At 48.3% G+C, this 17,864-nt stretch overlaps 1 protein-coding gene across 2 annotated transcripts in view; it reads left to right on the top strand.

Moving 5' to 3' along the window:
- The window catches only part of LOC311125340 (striatin-like), a 108,832-nt gene that overhangs the window by 61,991 nt on the left and 28,977 nt on the right, over positions 1–17,864 (top strand). For both annotated transcript variants that reach the window (XM_084199390.1, XM_084199389.1), the window contains exons 5-8: positions 12,645–12,821; positions 13,377–13,497; positions 13,669–13,840; positions 15,904–16,014. In XM_084199390.1, coding sequence (XP_084055516.1) covers positions 12,645–12,821; positions 13,377–13,497; positions 13,669–13,840; positions 15,904–16,014 — 581 coding nt within the window. The remainder of the gene's footprint in view (positions 1–12,644; positions 12,822–13,376; positions 13,498–13,668; positions 13,841–15,903; positions 16,015–17,864) is intronic.

Raw genomic sequence — 17,864 nt, 5'->3', positions numbered from 1 at the left:
CACTAACCATAACCCTGGAAACAAGGCCGTCAGACAGTGAGTTACTATACCATAACACTACCACTAACCATAACCCTGGAAACAAGGCCGTCAGACAGTGAGTTACTATACCATAACACTAACACTAACCATAACCCTGGAAACAAGGCCGTCAGACAGTGAGTTACTATACCATAACACTACCACTAACCATAACCCTGGAAACAAGGCCGTCAGACAGTGAGTTACTATACCATAACACTAACCATAACCCTGGAAACAAGGCCGTCAGACAGTGAGTTACTATACCATAACACTAACCATAACCCTGGAAACAAGGCCGTCAGACAGTGAGTTACTATACCATAACACTAACACTAACCATAACCCTGGAAACAAGGCCGTCAGACAGTGAGTTACTATACCATAACACTAACACTAACCATAACCCTGGAAACAAGGCCGTCAGACAGTGAGTTACTATGCCATAACACTAACCATAACCCTGGAAACAAGGCCGTCAGACAGTGAGTTACTATACCATAACACTAACACTAACCATAACCCTGGAAACAAGGCCGTCAGACAGTGAGTTACTATGCCATAACACTAACCATAACCCTGGAAACAAGGCCGTCAGACAGTGAGTTACTATACCATAACACTAACACTAACCATAACCCTGGAAACAAGGCCGTCAGACAGTGAGTTACTATACCATAACACTAACACTAACCATAACCCTGGAAACAAGGCCGTCAGACAGTGAGTTACTATACCATAACACTAACACTAACCATAACCCTGGAAACAAGGCCGTCAGACAGTGAGTTACTATACCATAACACTAACACTAACCATAACCCTGGAAACAAGGCCGTCAGACAGTGAGTTACTATACCATAACACTACCACTAACCATAACCCTGGAAACAAGGCCGTCAGACAGTGAGTTACTATACCATAACACTACCACTAACCATAACCCTGGAAACAAGGCCGTCAGACAGTGAGTTACTATACCATAACACTAACACTAACCATAACCCTGGAAACAAGGCCGTCAGACAGTGAGTTACTATACCATAACACTAACACTAACCATAACCCTGGAAACAAGGCCGTCAGACAGTGAGTTACTATACCATAACACTAACACTAACCATAACCCTGGAAACAAGGCCGTCAGACAGTGAGTTACTATACCATAACACTAACCATAACCCTGGAAACAAGGCCGTCAGACAGTGAGTTACTATGCCATAACACTACCACTAACCATAACCCTGGAAACAAGGCCGTCAGACAGTGAGTTACTATGCCATAACACTAACCATAACCCTGGAAACAAGGCCGTCAGACAGTGAGTTACTATACCATAACACTAACACTAACCATAACCCTGGAAACAAGGCCGTCAGACAGTGAGTTACTATACCATAACACTAACACTAACCATAACCCTGGAAACAAGGCCGTCAGACAGTGAGTTACTATGCCATAACACTAACCATAACCCTGGAAACAAGGCCGTCAGACAGTGAGTTACTATGCCATAACACTAACCATAACCCTGGAAACAAGGCCGTCAGACAGTGAGTTACTATACCATAACACTAACACTAACCATAACCCTGGAAACAAGGCCGTCAGACAGTGAGTTACTATACCATAACACTAACACTAACCATAACCCTGGAAACAAGGCCGTCAGACAGTGAGTTACTATACCATAACACTAACCATAACCCTGGAAACAAGGCCGTCAGACAGTGAGTTACTATACCATAACACTAACACTAACCATAACCCTGGAAACAAGGCCGTCAGACAGTGAGTTACTATACCATAACACTAACACTAACCATAACCCTGGAAACAAGGCCGTCAGACAGTGAGTTACTATACCATAACACTAACCATAACCCTGGAAACAAGGCCGTCAGACAGTGAGTTACTATACCATAACACTACCACTAACCATAACCCTGGAAACAAGGCCGTCAGACAGTGAGTTACTATACCATAACACTAACACTAACCATAACCCTGGAAACAAGGCCGTCAGACAGTGAGTTACTATACCATAACACTAACCATAACCCTGGAAACAAGGCCGTCAGACAGTGAGTTACTATACCATAACACTAACACTAACCATAACCCTGGAAACAAGGCCGTCAGACAGTGAGTTACTATACCATAACACTACCACTAACCATAACCCTGGAAACAAGGCCGTCAGACAGTGAGTTACTATACCATAACACTAACCATAACCCTGGAAACAAGGCCGTCAGACAGTGAGTTACTATACCATAACACTAACACTAACCATAACCCTGGAAACAAGGCCGTCAGACAGTGAGTTACTATACCATAACACTAACACTAACCATAACCCTGGAAACAAGGCCGTCAGACAGTGAGTTACTATACCATAACACTAACACTAACCATAACCCTGGAAACAAGGCCGTCAGACAGTGAGTTACTATACCATAACACTACCACTAACCATAACCCTGGAAACAAGGCCGTCAGACAGTGAGTTACTATACCATAACACTAACACTAACCATAACCCTGGAAACAAGGCCGTCAGACAGTGAGTTACTATACCATAACACTAACACTAACCATAACCCTGGAAACAAGGCCGTCAGACAGTGAGTTACTATACCATAACACTAACACTAACCATAACCCTGGAAACAAGGCCGTCAGACAGTGAGTTACTATACCATAACACTAACACTAACCATAACCCTGGAAACAAGGCCGTCAGACAGTGAGTTACTATACCATAACACTAACACTAACCATAACCCTGGAAACAAGGCCGTCAGACAGTGAGTTACTATACCATAACACTACCACTAACCATAACCCTGGAAACAAGGCCGTCAGACAGTGAGTTACTATACCATAACACTAACACTAACCATAACCCTGGAAACAAGGCAGTCAGACAGTGAGTTACTATACCATAACACTACCACTAACCATAACCCTGGAAACAAGGCCGTCAGACAGTGAGTTACTATACCATAACACTAACCATAACCCTGGAAACAAGGCCGTCAGACAGTGAGTTACTATACCATAACACTAACCATAACCCTGGAAACAAGGCCGTCAGACAGTGAGTTACTATACCATAACACTAACCATAACCCTGGAAACAAGGCCGTCAGACAGTGAGTTACTATACCATAACACTAACACTAACCATAACCCTGGAAACAAGGCCGTCAGACAGTGAGTTACTATACCATAACACTAACACTAACCATAACCCTGGAAACAAGGCCGTCAGACAGTGAGTTACTATACCATAACACTACCACTAACCATAACCCTGGAAACAAGACCGTCAGACAGTGAGTTACTATACCATAACACTAACCATAACCCTGGAAACAAGGCCGTCAGACAGTGAGTTACTATACCATAACACTACCACTAACCATAACCCTGGAAACAAGGCCGTCAGACAGTGAGTTACTATACCATAACACTACCACTAACCATAACCCTGGAAACAAGGCCGTCAGACAGTGAGTTACTATACCATACCACTAACCATAACCCTGGAAACAAGGCCGTCAGACAGTGAGTTACTATACCATAACACTAACACTAACCATAACCCTGGAAACAAGGCCGTCAGACAGTGAGTTACTATACCATAACACTAACACTAACCATAACCCTGGAAACAAGGCCGTCAGACAGTGAGTTACTATGCCATAACACTAACCATAACCCTGGAAACAAGGCCGTCAGACAGTGAGTTACTATACCATAACACTAACACTAACCATAACCCTGGAAACAAGGCCGTCAGACAGTGAGTTACTATACCATAACACTAACACTAACCATAACCCTGGAAACAAGGCCGTCAGACAGTGAGTTACTATACCATAACACTACCACTAACCATAACCCTGGAAACAAGGCCGTCAGACAGTGAGTTACTATACCATAACACTACCACTAACCATAACCCTGGAAACAAGGCCGTCAGACAGTGAGTTACTATACCATAACACTAACACTAACCATAACCCTGGAAACAAGGCCGTCAGACAGTGAGTTACTATACCATAACACTAACACTAACCATAACCCTGGAAACAAGGCCGTCAGACAGTGAGTTACTATACCATAACACTAACACTAACCATAACCCTGGAAACAAGGCCGTCAGACAGTGAGTTACTATACCATAACACTAACACTAACCATAACCCTGGAAACAAGGCCGTCAGACAGTGAGTTACTATACCATAACACTAACACTAACCATAACCCTGGAAACAAGGCCGTCAGACAGTGAGTTACTATACCATAACACTAACACTAACCATAACCCTGGAAACATTTACATTTTAGTCATTTAGCAGACGCTCTTAACCAGAGCGACTTACAGGAGCAATTAGGGTTAAGTGCCTTGCTCAAGGGCACATTAACGTCATTTAGCAGACGCTCTTAGCCAGAGCGACTCACAAATTGGTGCGTTCACCCTATAGCCAGTGGGATAACCACTTTACAATTTGGGGGGGGGGGGGGGGGGGGGGGTTAGAAGGAATACTTTATCCTATCCCAGGTATTCCTTAAAGAGGTGGGGTTTCAAATGTCTCCGGAAGGTGGTGAGTGACTCCGCTGTCCTGGCGTCGTGAGGGAGCTTGTTCCACCATTGGGGTGCCAGAGCAGCGAACAGTTTTGACTGGGCTGAGCGGGAGCTGTGCTTCCGCAGAGGAAGGGGAGCCAGCAGGCCAGAGGTGGATGAACGCAATGTCCTCGTTTGGGTGTAGGGACTGATCAGAGCCTGAAGGTACAGAGGTGCCGTTCCCCTCACTGCTCCATAGGCAAGCACCATGGTCTTGTAGCGGATGCGAGCTTCAACTGGAAGCCAGTGGAGTGTGCGGAGGAGGGGGGTGACGTGAGAGAACTTGGGAAGGTTGAACACCAGACGGGCTGCGGCATTCTGGATGAGTTGTAGGGGTTTAATGGCACAGGCAGGGAGCCCAGCCAACAGCGAGTTGCAGTAGTCCAGACGGGAGATGACAAGTGCCTGGACCAGGACCTGCGCCGCTTCCTGTGTAAGGCAGGGTCGCACTCTCCGAATGTTGTAGAGCATGAACCTGCAGGAGCGGGTCACCGCCTTGATGTTGGCGGAGAACGACAGGGTGTTGTCCAGGGTCACGCCTAGGCTCTTCGCACTCTGGGAGGAGGACACAGCGGAGTTGTCAACCGTGATGGCGAGATCATGGAACGGGCAGTCCTTCCCCGGGAGGAAGAGCAGCTCCGTCTTGCCAGGGTTCAGCTTGAGGTGGTGATCCGTCATCCATACTGATATGTCTGCCAGACATGCAGAGATGCGATTCGCCACCTGGTTATCAGAAGGGGGAAAGGAGAAGATTAGTTGTGTATCGTCAGCGTAGCAATGATAGGAGAGACCATGTGAGGATATGACAGAGCCAAGTGACTTGGTGTATAGGGAGAAAAGGAGAGGGCCCAGAACCGATCCCTGGGGGACACCAGTGGTGAGAGCACGTGGTGCGGAGACAGCTTCCCGCCACGCCACTTGGTAGGAGCGACCGGTCAGGTAGGACGCAATCCAGGAGTGAGCCGCGCCGGAGATGCCCATCTCGGAGAGGGTGGAGAGGAGGATCTGATGGTTCACAGTATCAAAGGCAGCAGACAGGTCTAGAAGGACAAGAGCAGAGGAGAGAGAGTTAGCTTTAGCAGTGCGGAGAGTCTCCGTGACACAGAGAAGAGCAGTCTCAGTTGAATGACCAGTCCTGAAACCTGATTGGTTTGGATCAAGAAGGTCATTCTGAGAGAGATAGCAAGAGAGTTGGCTAAAGACGGCACGCTCAATAGTTTTGGAAAGAAAAGAAAGAAGGGATACTGGTCTGTAGTTGTTGACATCAGTGGGGTCGAGTGTTGGTTTTTTGAGGAGGGGAGCAACTCTCGCTCTCTTGAAGACGGAAGGGACATGGCCAGCGGTCAAGGATGAGTTGATCAGCGAGGTGAGGTAGGGGAGAAGGTCACCGGAGATGGTCTGGAGAAGGGAGGAGGGGATGGGGTCAAGCGGGCAGGTTGTTGGGCGGCCTGCAGTCACAAGTCGCAGGATTTTATCTGGAGAGAGAGGGGAGAAAGAAGTCAAAGCATAGGGTAGGGCAGTGTGAGCAGGACCAGCAGTGTTATTAGACTTAACAAACGAGGATCGGATGTCGTCAACCTTCTTTTCAAAGTGGTTGACGAAGTCATCCACAGAGAGAGAGGAGGTGGGGGGGGGGGGGGGAGGATTCAGGAGGGAGGAAAATGTGGCAAAGAGCTTCCTAGGGTTAGAGGCAGATGCTTGGAATTTAGAGTGGTAGAAGGTGGCCTTAGCAGCAGAAACAGATGAAGAAAATGTAGAGAGGAGGGAGTGAAAAGATGCCAGGTCAGTAGGGAGTTTAGTTTTCTTCCATTTCCGCTCCGCTGCCCGGAGCTCTGTTCTGTGAGCTCGCAGTGAGTCATCAAGCCACGGAGCTGGGGGGGAGGACCGAGCCGGCCGGGAGGATAGGGGACACAGAGAGTCAAAGGATGCAGAAAGGGAGGAGAGGAGGGTTGAGGAGGCAGAATCAGGAGATTGGAGGGAGAAGGATTGAGCAGAGGGAAGAGATGATAGGATGGAAGAGGAGAGAGTAGTGGGAGAGAGAGAGCGAAGGTTGCGGCGGCGCATTACCATCTGTGTAGGGGCAGAGTGAGTAGTGTGGGAGGAGAGCGAGAGAGAAAAGGAAACAAAGTAGTGGTCGGAGACTTGGAGGGGAGTTGCAGTGAGATTAGTAGAGGAGCAGCATCTAGTGAAGATGAGGTCAAGCGTATTGCCTGCCTTGTGAGTAGGGGGGGACGGTGAGAGGGTGAGGTCAAAAGAGGAGAGGAGTGGAAAGAAGGAGGCAGAGAGAAATGAGTCAAACGTGGACATAGGGAGGTTGAAATCCCCCAAAACTGTGAGGGGTGAGCCATCCTCAGGAAAGGAACTTATCAAGGCGTCAAGCTCGTTGATGAACTCTCCAAGGGAACCTGGAGGGCGATAGATGACAAGGATATTAAGCTTAAATGGGTTAGTGACTGTGACAGCATGGAATTCAAATGAGGAGATAGACAGATGGGTTAGGGGAAAAATTGAGAATGTCCACTTGGGAGAGATGAGGATTCCTGTACCACCACCCCTCTGACCAGATGCTCTCGGGGTATGCGAGAACACATGGTCAGACGAGGAGAGAGCAGTAGGAGTAGCCGTGTTTTCAGTGGTGATCCATGTTTCCGTCAGCGCCAGGAAGTCGAGGGACTGGAGGTTGGCATAGGCTGGGATGAAGTCAGCTTTGTTGGCAGCAGAACGGCAGTTCCAGAGGCTGCCTGCGACCTGGAACTCCAGGTGAGGGGTGCGAGCAGGGACCACCAGGTTGGAGAGGCAGCAGCCGCGCGATGTTGTGCGTTGTTTGTGTAGCCTGTGCAGAGACGAGAGAACAGGGATAGGCAGAGGCATAGTTGACAGGCTGTAGCAAATGGCTACAAAAATGCAGAGGAGATCGGAATGAAATGAGCTAAGCATCTGGGAGAGGAGAGAGGGGGGCCTCCCTCACCAAAAACTTCTACCTCAGAAACTAAAATTGTTTCACTGAACAGTTGTTCAATGTTTAAAGGAATAAACTCAAACCCACTTTATTCAGCTAGCCAACTATGACACCATAGCTGACTAGCATGCTAGCATCCAATAACACACAGTTTAACACACAGTTAAGCACAAATACTCACAACAAACCACCAATAGTATGTTAACTAGCTAACCAGCATGCCAGCATCCAGTAACACACAGCCAAGCACAAACACTTGGTCACAGCAAACCACCAATAGTGTGATAACACACTAAACAGATCATTCGTGTCTGTGTCAAGTTCCTTTCATGACGCAGCAATGATTCAACATTGGCTAGCTAGGACAAGTATATTGTAATTAGCTGCTACCGTACCGTTCGCTGGTCGTGCTGGGTAGCTAGGTCGTGCTGGGTAGCTAGCAATGGCCACTGTGTTGGCTTTGTTTTAAGAACGGCTAGCTAGCTAGCTTCGTGCTACACCCGGCACACAATGGCTACTGTGTTGACTCTGACTCTGTTCGAAAAAACGGCTAATTAGCTCGCTTCGTGCTACAGCCGGCACGGCGGAAGACACTGCCAAGACACAGTAGCTACCCACGATACCTAGCTATGACGCCGTAGCTGACTAGCAAGCTAGCATTCATTAACACACAATTAGCACCAATACTTGGTTACAACAAACTGCCAAGAGTGTGTTAGCACACTAAACAGATGATTCATGTCCGTGTCTAGTTCCTTACATAACGCAGAACGCAGCAAAAATTAAACGTTGGCTAGAAGCACATTTAACAGTGGGACAGCTAATCGTTACCAGTAGCTACCCGCTAGCTAGCTAGCCTCGTGCTTCGATACTAACCTACAATAACCTACGGAAACCTACAACAACAACAATACTAACCTATAATAAATACAATACCTAACTACAACTAACTACCAACCTACGATCTAATGCATGGTTAAGCTATACTCAACACCAAATGAGAAGTTTGCTTACCTCCAGCTAGAGAGCTAGAGAGCTAGAGAAAAACACGTCCTCTCCCGACTCCCTGAAACAAGGCCGTCAGACAGTGAGTTACTATACCATAACACTACCACTAACCATAACCCTGGAAACAAGGCCGTCAGACAGTGAGTTACTATACCATAACACTAACCATAACCCTGGAAACAAGGCCGTCAGACAGTGAGTTACTATACCATAACACTAACACTAACCATAACCCTGGAAACAAGGCCGTCAGACAGTGAGTTACTATACCATAACACTAACACTAACCATAACCCTGGAAACAAGGCCGTCAGACAGTGAGTTACTATACCATAACACTAACACTAACCATAACCCTGGAAACAAGGCCGTCAGACAGTGAGTTACTATACCATAACACTACCACTAACCATAACCCTGGAAACAAGGCCGTCAGACAGTGAGTTACTATACCATAACACTAACACTAACCATAACCCTGGAAACAAGGCCGTCAGACAGTGAGTTACTATACCATAACACTAACCATAACCCTGGAAACAAGGCCGTCAGACAGTGAGTTACTATACCATAACACTACCACTAACCATAACCCTGGAAACAAGGCCGTCAGACAGTGAGTTACTATACCATAACACTAACCATAACCCTGGAAACAAGGCCGTCAGACAGTGAGTTACTATACCATAACACTAACACTAACCATAACCCTGGAAACAAGGCCGTCAGACAGTGAGTTACTATACCATAACACTAACACTAACCATAACCCTGGAAACAAGGCCGTCAGACAGTGAGTTACTATACCATAACACTAACCATAACCCTGGAAACAAGGCCGTCAGACAGTGAGTTACTATACCATAACACTACCACTAACCATAACCCTGGAAACAAGGCCGTCAGACAGTGAGTTACTATACCATAACACTAACACTAACCATAACCCTGGAAACAAGGCCGTCAGACAGTGAGTTACTATACCATAACACTAACACTAACCATAACCCTGGAAACAAGGCCGTCAGACAGTGAGTTACTATACCATAACACTAACACTAACCATAACCCTGGAAACAAGGCCGTCAGACAGTGAGTTACTATACCATAACACTAACACTAACCATAACCCTGGAAACAAGGCCGTCAGACAGTGAGTTACTATACCATAACACTAACCATAACCCTGGAAACAAGGCCGTCAGACAGTGAGTTACTATACCATAACACTAACACTAACCATAACCCTGGAAACAAGGCAGTCAGACAGTGAGTTACTATACCATAACACTAACACTAACCATAACCCTGGAAACAAGGCCGTCAGACAGTGAGTTACTATACCATAACACTACCACTAACCATAACCCTGGAAACAAGGCCGTCAGACAGTGAGTTACTATACCATAACACTTAACACTAACCATAACCCTGGAAACAAGGCCGTCAGACAGTGAGTTACTATACCATAACACTAACACTAACCATAACCCTGGAAACAAGGCCGTCAGACAGTGAGTTACTATGCCATAACACTACCACTAACCATAACCCTGGAAACAAGGCCGTCAGACAGTGAGTTACTATGCCATAACACTACCACTAACCATAACCCTGGAAACAAGGCCGTCAGACAGTGAGTTACTATACCATAACACTAACACTAACCATAACCCTGGAAACAAGGCCGTCAGACAGTGAGTTACTATACCATAACACTAACACTAACCATAACCCTGGAAACAAGGCCGTCAGACAGTGAGTTACTATGCCATAACACTAACACTAACCATAACCCTGGAAACAAGGCCGTCAGACAGTGAGTTACTATACCATAACACTAACACTAACCATAACCCTGGAAACAAGGCCGTCAGACAGTGAGTTACTATACCATAACACTAACCATAACCCTGGAAACAAGGCCGTCAGACAGTGAGTTACTATACCATAACACTAACACTAACCATAACCCTGGAAACAAGGCCGTCAGACAGTGAGTTACTATACCATAACACTAACACTAACCATAACCCTGGAAACAAGGCCGTCAGACAGTGAGTTACTATACCATAACACTACCACTAACCATAACCCTGGAAACAAGGCCGTCAGACAGTGAGTTACTATACCATAACACTAACCATAACCCTGGAAACAAGGCCGTCAGACAGTGAGTTACTATACCATAACACTAACCATAACCCTGGAAACAAGGCCGTCAGACAGTGAGTTACTATACCATAACACTAACACTAACCATAACCCTGGAAACAAGGCCGTCAGACAGTGAGTTACTATACCATAACACTAACCATAACCCTGGAAACAAGGCCGTCAGACAGTGAGTTACTATACCATAACACTAACCATAACCCTGGAAACAAGGCCGTCAGACAGTGAGTTACTATACCATAACACTAACCATAACCCTGGACCATAACCCCACTCACTCATTCACTCGCTCTAGCATGGCTGTTCCGTGCTGCTCTGGCACAATGAAAACATGAGCAACAGCTCCCTCTCATGGACAGTACTGATCATTACTACCACCCGTACACCACCATAAATAAAACAGACTGTAGGTAATGACTGTAGGTAATGACTGTAGGTAATGACTGTAGGTAATGACTGTAGGTAATGACTGTAGGTAATGACTGTAGGTAATGACTGTAGGTAATGACTGTAGGTAATGACTGTAGGTAATGACTGTAGGTAATGACTGAGGTAATGACTGAGGTAATGACTGTAGGTAATGACTGAGGTAATGACTGAGGTAATGACTGTAGGTAATGACTGAGGTAATGACTGAAGGTAATGACTGTAGGTAATGACTGTAGGTAATGACTGTAGGTAATGACTGAGGTAATGACTGTAGGTAATGACTGTAGGTAATGACTGTAGGTAATGACTGTAGGTAATGACTGAGGTAATGACTGAGGTAATGACTGTAGGTAATGACTGTAGGTAATGACTGTAGGTAATGACTGTAGGTAATGACTGAGGTAATGACTGAAGGTAATGACTGTAGGTAATGACTGTAGGTAATGACTGTAGGTAATGACTGAGGTAATGACTGAGGTAATGACTGAGGTAATGACTGAAGGTAATGACTGAAGGTAATGACTGTAGGTAATGACTGAGGTAATGACTGAGGTAATGACTGTAGGTAATGACTGTAGGTAATGACTGTAGGTAATGACTGTAGGTAATGACTGAGGTAATGACTGTAGGTAATGACTGTAGGTAATGACTGTAGGTAATGACTGTAGGTAATGACTGTAGGTAATGACTGTAGGTAATGACTGTAGGTAATGACTGTAGGTAATGACTGTAGGTAATGACTGAGGTAATGACTGTAGGTAATGACTGAGGTAATGACTGTAGGTAATGACTGAAGGTAATGACTGTAGGTAATGACTGTAGGTAATGACTGAGGTAATGACTGTAGGTAATGACTGTAGGTAATGACTGAGGTAATGACTGAAGGTAATGACTGTAGGTAATGACTGTAGGTAATGACTGTAGGTAATGACTGTAGGTAATGACTGAAGGTAATGACTGAAGGTAATGACTGTAGGTAATGACTGTAGGTAATGACTGTAGGTAATGACTGAGGTAATGACTGTAGGTAATGACTGTAGGTAATGACTGTAGGTAATGACTGTAGGTAATGACTGTAGGTAATGACTGTAGGTAATGACTGAGGTAATGACTGTAGGTAATGACTGTAGGTAATGACTGTAGGTAATGACTGTAGGTAATGACTGTAGGTAATGACTGTAGGTAATGACTGAGGTAATGACTGTAGGTAATGACTGTAGGTAATGACTGTAGGTAATGACTGAGGTAATGTATTGTAGATCAGTTGCAGATTGTCCTGATGTAACATCACTCCTGTGATTTAGCGGTAGACTCAGCAATATGCTGTGCGAAGCGAGAGGCTTCTCTTGTCATTTATTTGTTGTTCCACAGACATTACGTTGCGGACTTTCTGCTCACAGCTCCCCTTGTGTCCAGGTATCTTCAGGAGGTGGGCTACACAGACACCATCCTGGATGTGAAGTCTCACAGGGTGCAAGCCCTGCTGGGTCTGGCTGGAGACGGAGGGGGGAGACCTGGGGAGAGGACCGGGTCAGAGCCCCCTCTGGTCAACGGGACAGACACCTCACCTAAAGGCACCGGCACTGGAGGGCGGTGGGTACACAGACAGCACTCAACACAATGATAGAATTACTAGAAGAGACAAAACACCTCAGAACAATAATATGAATGTCGCTCTCTGTCTCTCTCTCTCTCTGTCTCTCTCTCTCTCTCTCTCTCTCTCTCTGTCTCTCGCTCTCTCTCTCTCTCTCTCTCTCTCTCTCTCTCTCTGTCTCTCGCTCTCTCTCTCTCTCTCTCTCTCTCTCTCTGTCTCTCTCTCTCTCTCTCTCTCTCTCTCTGTCTCTCTCTCTGTCTCTCTCTCTCTCTCTCTCTGTCTCTCTCTCTCTCTCTCTCTCTCTCTCTCTCTCTCTCGCTGTCTCTCTCTGTCTCTCTCTCTCTCTGTCTCTGTCTCTGTCTCTCTCTCTCTCTGTCTCTGTCTCTGTCTCTGTCTCTCTCTCTCTCTCTCTCTGTCTCTCTCTGTCTCTCTCTCTCTCTGTCTCTGTCTCTGTCTCTGTCTCTGTCTCTCTCTCTCTCTCTCTCTCTCTGGCTCTGTCTCTCTGTCTCTCTCTCTCTGTCTCTGTCTCTCTCTCTGTCTCTCTCTGTGTGTAGGAAGACCGAGGCGTCTGAGTCCAGTGCTGTGCTGGACACCTTCAGGTTCTGCTATGATGAAGATGAAGATAGTGCAGGGTTGGACCGGACTATCATGGACCAGACTGGGCCTACAGGGACAGTAAGACCCACAGGCGTCCATCGTACACACATTTAGTTAGACTTTTCCTTCTGAAGTTCATGATAATGGATCAGTCAATTAAAATAACTGCGCTTACAATATCAGAATGGACTTCTGTCTCTGCCAGCAATCTGTACCAACAATACAACGTCCCTCTGTCCCTGCCCCTAGATCGTGAGGAAGAAGCCAACATCGTCATCATCACCAGCCCTGTCCCCCAGTATGGACACGAGTGAGGACCCGGACACCGAGGACGCACTGAAAGGCTTCGACTTCCTGTCTAGCCCTGACAGTATGGACACATCGCCTGAGTCCCGCAGCGCTGGGGACGGGACCGACTGGGGTGAGTGAGATGGGGGAGAGAGGGTGAGATGGGGGAGAGAGGGTGAAATGGGTGAGAGAGGGGGAGATGGGTGAGAGAGGGTGGGGGGAGAGAGGGTGAGGGAGGGGGAGAGAGGGTGAGGGGGTGGGGTGAGGAAGGGGAGAGAGGGAGAGGAGAGAGGGTGGGACAAGGGCAGGGTGGGAGAGAGGGTGGGACGGGAGAGAGGGTGAGGGAGGGGGAGAGAGGGTGAGGGTGGGGCGAGGGGGTGGGGTGAGGTGAGGAAGGGGAGAGAGAGAGAGAGGGTGGGACAAGGGCAGGGTGGGACAGGGGTGGAACGGGGAGAGAGAGGGATGGGAGAGAGGGTGAGGGAGGGAGGGGAGAGAGAGGGTGGGACAGGGGCAGGGTGGGAGAGACTGTGTGTGCGCGGGGGAGAGGGGGAGAGTGGGTGGGGTGGGGGGGGGGGTGCCTATTGGCTGCTGCACTAAAAGCTCTTTACTTGACTCGCTTTTCAAAGATGGCTAGAAAAGTACAAATTAAGTAAAGTTGAGTGAAGTTCAGTCTCGTGCGTTTCTGTTAGGGCTGGTATTTGTTCTGCACGGCTGTCCCGGGGGAGCTTAGAGGCTGTCCCGGGGGAGCTTAGAGGCTGTCCCGGGGGAGCTTAGAGGCTGTCCCGGGGGAGCTTAGAGGCTGTCCTGGGGGAGCTTAGAGCCGGGAGCTTAGAGGCTGTCCTGGGGGAGCTTAGAGGCTGTCCTGGGGGAGCTTAGAGGCTGTCCTGGGGGAGCTTAGAGGCTGTCCTGCTTAGAGGCTGTCCTGGGGGAGCTTAGAGGCTGTCCCGGGGGAGCTTAGAGGCGGGAGCTTAGAGGCTGTCCTGGGGGAGCTTAGAGGCTGTCCTGGGGGAGCTTAGAGGCTGTCCTGGGGGAGCTTAGAGGCGGGAGCTTAGAGGCTGTCCCGGGGGAGCTTAGAGGCGGGAGCTTAGAGGCTGTCCTGGGGGAGCTTAGAGGCTGTCCTGGGGGAGCTTAGAGGCTGTCCTGGGGGAGCTTAGAGGCTGTCCTGGGGGAGCTTAGAGGCTGTCCTGGGGGAGCTTAGAGGCTGTCCCGGGGGAGCTTAGAGGCTGTCCCGGGGGAGCTTAGAGCCGGGAGCTTAGAGGCTGTCCCGGGGGAGCTTAGAGGCTGTCCTGGGGGAGCTTAGAGGCTGTCCTGGGGGAGCTTAGAGGCTGTCCTGGGGGAGCTTAGAGCCGGGAGCTTAGAGGCTGTCCCGGGGGAGCTTAGAGGCGGGAGCTTAGAGGCTGTCCTGGGGGAGCTTAGAGGCTGTCCTGGGGGAGCTTAGAGGCTGTCCTGGGGGAGCTTAGAGGCTGTCCTGGGGGAGCTTAGAGGCTGTCCTGGGGGAGCTTAGAGGCTGTCCTGGGGGAGCTTAGAGGCTGTCCTGGGGGAGCTTAGAGGCTGTCCTGGGGGAGCTTAGAGGCTGTCCCGGGGGAGCTTAGACTTTTTCTGTTTCAGCTTTTTTCTTCTCCATATTGCAGATTGTTGACAGAGTACTGTTTTCAATGTACATCATCCATATGTCATATACACTATTATGTAATGATACCAAGACTCATCATTTTAGATTGATTGTATTTATCTCTGTCCTTCTCTTGACTGGGATCTGTTCCGTTCAGTGTTCTCTGTGAGGTGTCTATGATCCTGTTCCATTCAGTGTTCTCTGTGAGGTGTCTGAAGGGAATCTACTTGATTCTCTTTGTGACTCACTACACTACAATATGTCTCTTACCCAAAACCTGGAAAAACAAGTCTAGTTCCAAAATGGGTCTGTTGGTTAAAGAAAGAGAGTACGTGGTACTCACCCACAGTCCTAAAGACCTACTCTCTTTGGGGGTTTCCACCAGAGATTTCTACTTCCAGTTGAACTCCACTTGAACTATTAAAATCATCTCTGGGCTCAGTTACAAGACAACCAACTGAGTGTTGCAGATACTGGAGGGACTTTTAAAGTGGAAAGTGATTGTGGCCCCTGCCTCGTACCTGATCATGCCCAGACTAGCCTGTAGGCAGATCCTGAACAGGTCTGGTTTTGTCCCTCTGTAGACGGGGAGGAGCAGACTGCCATGTCAGAGTCCTGGGACGTGGACCAGGGTCTGATAACCAAACTCAAGGAGGAGTACAGGAAGGAGCGCAAGGGGGAAAAGGGGGGAAAGAGTAAGTTATCTCTTGGACCTCCCTGTCCTGTCCTCCTCCCAGTCCTCTCCTCCTCCCTGTCCTCTCCTCCTCCCTGTCCTCTCCTCCTCCCTGTCCTCTCCTCCTCCCTGTCCTCTCCTCCTCCCGGTCCTCTCCTCCTCCCTGTCCTCTCCTCCTCCCTGTCCTCTCCTCCTCCCGGTCCTCTCCTCCTCCCTGTCCTCTCCTCCTCCCTGTCCTCTCCTCCTCCCTGTCCTCTCCTCCTCCCAGTCCTCTCCTCCTCCCAGTCCTCTCCTCCTCCCGGTCCTCTCCTCCTCCCGGTCCTCTCCTCCTCCCTGTCCTCTCCTCCTCCCTGTCCTCTCCTCCTCCCTGTCCTCTCCTCTTACCTGTCCTCTCCTCCTCTCTGTCCTCTCCTCCTCCCTAACTTCTCCTCTTCCCAGTCCTCTCCTCCTCCCTGTCCTCTCCTCCTCCCTAACTTCTCCTCCTCCCAGTCCTCTCCTACTCCCAGTCCTCTCCTCCTCCTCTCGGTCCTCTCCTCCTCCCTGTCCTCTCCTCCTCCCTGTCCTCTCCTCCTCCCGGTCCTCTCCTCCTCCCTGTCCTCTCCTCCTCCCAGTCCTCTCCTCCTCCCTGTCCTCTCCTCCTCCCTGTCCTCTCCTCCTCTCGGTCCTCTCCTCCTCCCTGTCCTCTCCTCCTCTCGGTCCTCTCCTCCTCCCTGTCCTCTCCCCCTCCCAGTCCTCTCCTCCTCTCGGTCCTCTCCTCCTCCCAGTCCTCTCCTCCTCTCTGTCCTCTCCTCTCCTCAAAGCTTCAAATATAGAATAAACTTCTTCTCATCTTTCTCAACTCTTATTTTATCTTCTGTCTCTTCATCCTACCTGCCGTCTTCAACTCTTCTGTCTGTCTCAGTTTGTATCTGTCTTAGTCCAACTCTGAATGTGTTTGTTTCCTTGTTAACTCGATACAGATCATTATTTGTGTCAAAGTAATGTCATCCTTCAGAACCACTACATCGCTTAGTCTGGCAGGGACCAAACACTAACTCAATCATATTGCACTCAACACGATCATCTTGCAGTAGTGTCCGATGGAAGTGCATATACAAGCACTTGGAATCCACTCTTCAACCTTCATTGGAACATTAGATGCACAACTTTAGAGATGCTGACTAACATTCTCAGACGTCAGTGGCAGGCCATACATTCTCAATGTCATGTTCAGCTTTTGTCCAGATTCATCTTTGGATCATTTGCACCGTCTACTGCTGTCACAACCTGCTGTCACAACCTGCTGTCACAACCTGCTTCTACTGCTGTCACAACCTGCTTCTACTGCTGTCACAACCTGCTTCTACTGCTGTCACAACCTGCTTCTGCTGCTGTCACAACCTGCTGTCACAACCTGCTTCTGCTGCTGTCACAACAATCAATCAATCAATTTTATTTTATATAGCCCTTCTTACATCAGCTAATATCTCGAAGTGCTGTACAGAAACCCAGCCTAAAACCCCAAACAGCTAGTAATGCAGGTGTAGAAGCACGGTGGCTAGGAAAAACTCCCTAGAAAGGCAAAACCTAGGAAGAAACCTAGAGAGGAACCAGGCTATGAGGGGTGGCCAGTCCTCTTCTGGCTGTGCCGGGTGGAGATTATAACAGAACCATGCCAAGATGTTCAAAAATGTTCATAAGTGACAAGCATGGTCAAATAATAATCAGGAATAAATCTCAGTTGGCTTTTCATAGCCGATCATTAGAGTTTAAAACAGCAGGTCTGGGACAGGTAGGGGTTCCATAACCGCAGGCAGAACAGTTTAAACTGGAATAGCAGCAAGGCCAGGCGGACTGGGGATAGCAAGGAGTCACCACGGCCGGTAGTCCCGA

Source organism: Coregonus lavaretus, assembly GCF_964263955.1.
Source record: "Coregonus lavaretus genome assembly, contig: HAP1_SCAFFOLD_242, whole genome shotgun sequence".
Lineage (NCBI taxonomy): Eukaryota > Metazoa > Chordata > Actinopteri > Salmoniformes > Salmonidae > Coregonus > Coregonus lavaretus.
The sequence above is the reverse complement of the archived record's forward strand: the minus strand, read 5'-3'. Positions and strand labels throughout refer to the sequence as shown.